The sequence below is a fragment of the Myotis lucifugus genome, unplaced genomic scaffold, assembly GCF_000147115.1.
Source record: "Myotis lucifugus unplaced genomic scaffold, Myoluc2.0 scaffold_391, whole genome shotgun sequence".
NCBI lineage: Eukaryota > Metazoa > Chordata > Mammalia > Chiroptera > Vespertilionidae > Myotis > Myotis lucifugus.
In genome coordinates, this window is record NW_005871439.1 from 949,565 (window position 1) to 953,278 (window position 3,714).

The 3,714-nt window shown below is 46.1% G+C and overlaps 1 protein-coding gene across 1 annotated transcript in view; it reads right to left on the reverse strand.

Moving 5' to 3' along the window:
- Positions 1 to 3,714, reverse strand: part of LOC102419138 (beta-adrenergic receptor kinase 2) — a 63,854-nt gene that overhangs the window by 36,456 nt on the left and 23,684 nt on the right. The window contains exon 4 of the mRNA XM_006102008.2: positions 1,581 to 1,682. Within this exon, the coding sequence (XP_006102070.1) occupies positions 1,581 to 1,682 (102 nt within the window). The remainder of the gene's footprint in view (positions 1 to 1,580; positions 1,683 to 3,714) is intronic.

Below are 3,714 nucleotides of genomic sequence, written 5' to 3' on the forward strand. Positions count from 1 at the left end.
TTTAGAAGAATCTTCTTTATCATCAGCTGATGAACTGAAAATATTCCCTCGATGAGCTGATAATGGGGTCCTACAAATGTACAATTCCTATGAAACTGAATTATCTATGTGAGAGAGAATGAATGCGTGCAAACAGCCTAAGAATTAAATGTCAGGATTGCAAACGGAGCCAGGGTGGTGAAAGGCTCTAGGTCAAGGGAAAGCCCTGCCGTAGCCACAGCAGAGGGAACTGCTTCTAAAAGAACAAACTTACTACACGACAAGGATCACAAGCTCTGTCCTCCCCCCAAACTTCAAACTACGTCTTCTTCAGTAATGCACAATAAGAAGAAATGTGGGTGGGTGGAAGGTAATCAACCAAGGACCTTTATATGCATATATGCATGGCCCATGGACACAGACGATGGGGCGGTGAGGGCCTGGGGCGGGGGGTGGGGGCGGGCTGGAGGGGGTCAATGGGGGACATATGTAATACTTTCAACAATAAAGACTTTAAAAAAAAAAAGAAGAAAGAAAGGCTTTAGGCCAGGCCGGTGTGGCTCAGTAGTTGAGCGTCAACCTATGAACCAGGAGGTCACAGTTCGATTCCCAGCCAGAGCACAAGCCCGGGTTGTGGGATCGATCCCCAGTGGAGAGCGTGCAGGAGGCAGCGGATCAATGATTCTCTCTCATCATTGATGTTTCTAGCTCTCTCTCCCTCTCCCCTCCTTTCTGGAATCAATAAAAACATTTTTAAAAAAACAACAACAGTCTTAATGTAGAGAGATTACATGGTAAATTTTTCCATGTAATCTCACTCCTGGTGGAATAATTTCCTAGGAACCTAGTTTATTCTAATGACCGAATTAAACTGTTTATCTGATTCATAAGAAAAAGAATTTCAACCATTATTTAACACTTAATGAACACAATTAATATAATTGCAATCCTCCCTATACATCCAAAGAAGCCACTTAAGACTTATATTTACCAATATCTCATTAGTCTAATTGCGAAAGTATAACTACACTAAAATAATGTAGTTATTTCAAGCTTAATGTTCTTGAGAAAGTCTAGAATTGAGGCTACCCTTTTCTACCCTTGCTCTGAATTCGCTATTATACTTCATCAATTTTTGCAGTGAAAGCATTTACCTTTTGGAAATATATATATATATATATCAAGAGTACATGGAGCCCTGGCTGGTGTGGCTTAGCTGGTTGAGCATCATCCCATGAGTCAAGAGGTCGCTGGTTCGATTCCCAATCAGGGCACATGGCACGGGTTACACGCAGGAGGCAGCTCATTGATGTTACCCTCTCACATCAATGTTTCTCTCTCTCTCTCTCTCTCTCTCTCTCTCTCTCTCTCTCTCTCCTTCCCCGCCTCTAAAATCAGTAATAAAAAGAGTATGTGCAGCAATGGACACTGTGTCGGTATTACCAGGAAACAAACCACAAAGCAGAAGGAACGGGTTCCCTCCTGGATGAGCCTCATTTGGCCTGTGAACGCCTTCCTCCTGCCTGACTTGCATTCCGGGCCCTGCAGGCTGCCTGGTGCCGCTCCACACGGCAGTGACAGACCCGACAGGCAGCACTCACATGCGAACAAGACAGCAGCTCCTTCATGATGTAGGTGTCATAAATCTGCCGACTTCGACTCAGGCGATCTTCCTCGTTATCAAGCTTTTCGTATTCTTTTATCTAGGTTTCAAAAAGCGATCGTTGTTAGATGCATCTTCCTAGAAACCCACTTTATTAAAAGGCGTCACTGGCCTTGGCAGAAAACGCGAGGCCAGGCAAATTACGGACCGGGCTATTCCACGGGAAACAACGGCTCCTAAGGTTGTCGGAACGAAGCCGGGATCATTAAAGTCCACGGGGAAAACGACCAATGGGACGTTTCCAATGATGAAGCTCATCGCTTAAATTTAGAAACACAATATTGGGAAACAAATGCTGCCATGGTTACAATGATCTTACACTCTACCAGCCACGGGCCACGCGCGCTTGCCAACTCTCCTCTCCAAAGCGCGCGCGAGTTCCATCTGGCTGTAATTCAGGCCTAAGAGTTATGAGGTCGTTCTTGCTCAATGACAGCATTGCAAAACCAACAGGAGAAAATGCATAGATCTGGTTGGGGCTCCTGCAGAGAGAATTTTTTTTTAAATCAACTAAGTATTTTGGAAAGGTCTTAGCCGTAGATGAAAGCATTGGAACCCCTTCCGCACTATGAAAGTATTAACAGAAAGGTCACCCAAATGGTGTGCTTGCTAACTGAGGGAAGGTAACCCGACCAGTGTTGAGAGGGGCCCAAAAATAAAATGTGCCTTAGAAATACGTGCCTCACGTGGAAACAGCCCTGGTCATTCTAACCTGATAACGGAAGCTTCTAGGTCAGAGAAGCGTTTTTTTTTAGTTTCTTACAGAAACACTTTTAATCCAAAAGACGGAAAGAGAATGGAAACACAGATGACATGTGGAGCTAGCAGGAGGCTAACAGAGATCTCCACTGTAATGACTAACTTCAGGCAGTCCTCGGGTTATGTCAGACTCCACGTACATCGTTTCGTGGTTACGTCGCCATCTCCCATTTATTTATTAAAAAAAAAAAAAGTTCTGTCATTTTGACGTATGTACATATGTGCTTTTATGTTTTTTATTATTTACTGTTTTCACCACAAGTAAAGGTCAGGAATTGTTATCTTTCTTTTAAATTTTTTTTACTGTCTCACTTCATTACTGCTGTGTACGTGCTCCACGTGAGTGACGTAGGTGCTTATGTAAGTGGGTTCCGACTTACAGTGAAAATTGCGTTACATTGCGCCGTCTGTAGGAACGGATCTCCGACATAACCCGAGGACCTACTGTACTCTGTGTGACTTATTAAGGGGGGAGAGGGGAGAGGGGAAATGTCTCCCCCAGGTAGCCAGTGGTTCCACTGACTTCCATAATAACTGAAAGCTCTTTGTTCTCAAATAGTAAGAGGTGAGGCTAACTCCTCCCAGGGGAGAGTACGAATCAATGGGAAGAAGCGTGACCCGTTTCCTATATTGTCAGGGTTGGACAGGTCTGAAATCACAATCAGTCAATCCTGCAAGAATTTCTGATGAAGAAAGAGCAGAGCCCTAACCGGTTTGGCTCAGTGGATAGAGCGCCGGCCTGCGGACTGAAGGGTCCCGGGTTTGATTCCGGTCAAGGGCGTGTACCTTGGTTGAAGGCACATCCCCAGTAGGGAGTATGCAGGAGGCAGCTGATCAATGTTTCTCTCTCATCAATGTTTCGAACTCTCTATCCCTCTCCCTTCTTCTCTGTAAAAAATCAATACAATATATTTTTTTAAAAAGAAAGAGCAGAGAGAGGGGGATGTGAAAGGGCTGGGGTTCCCGCGAGGCCCCCTGAGAAGCGACTGGGGTCCTCTCCATTGGCCTGAAGCACCATCGGTGTTTACACCGAAAAGGCGGCGCTTCGCAAATCCGCCACGGAGTCTTCTTGGAACAGAGACTAAGACCTGCCACAAAGGCAGGCAGGCGGGGGTAGGCCCGGGCCCCATCCCAGAGGGAAAGGCCGTCTTCATGAAGACGTGAGCCAGCAATAACCAAAGGGCCTGGGCTCACCCTCCCAGGTTCACTCGGCAGGCCAAGTCTCAAGGGTCTCAAGGCCAGATGTGACCGGGACCGCTGCAAGGCACAGAAACCAGACACCGGCACCAGAAGCCGAGCCGGGAAATAAACGC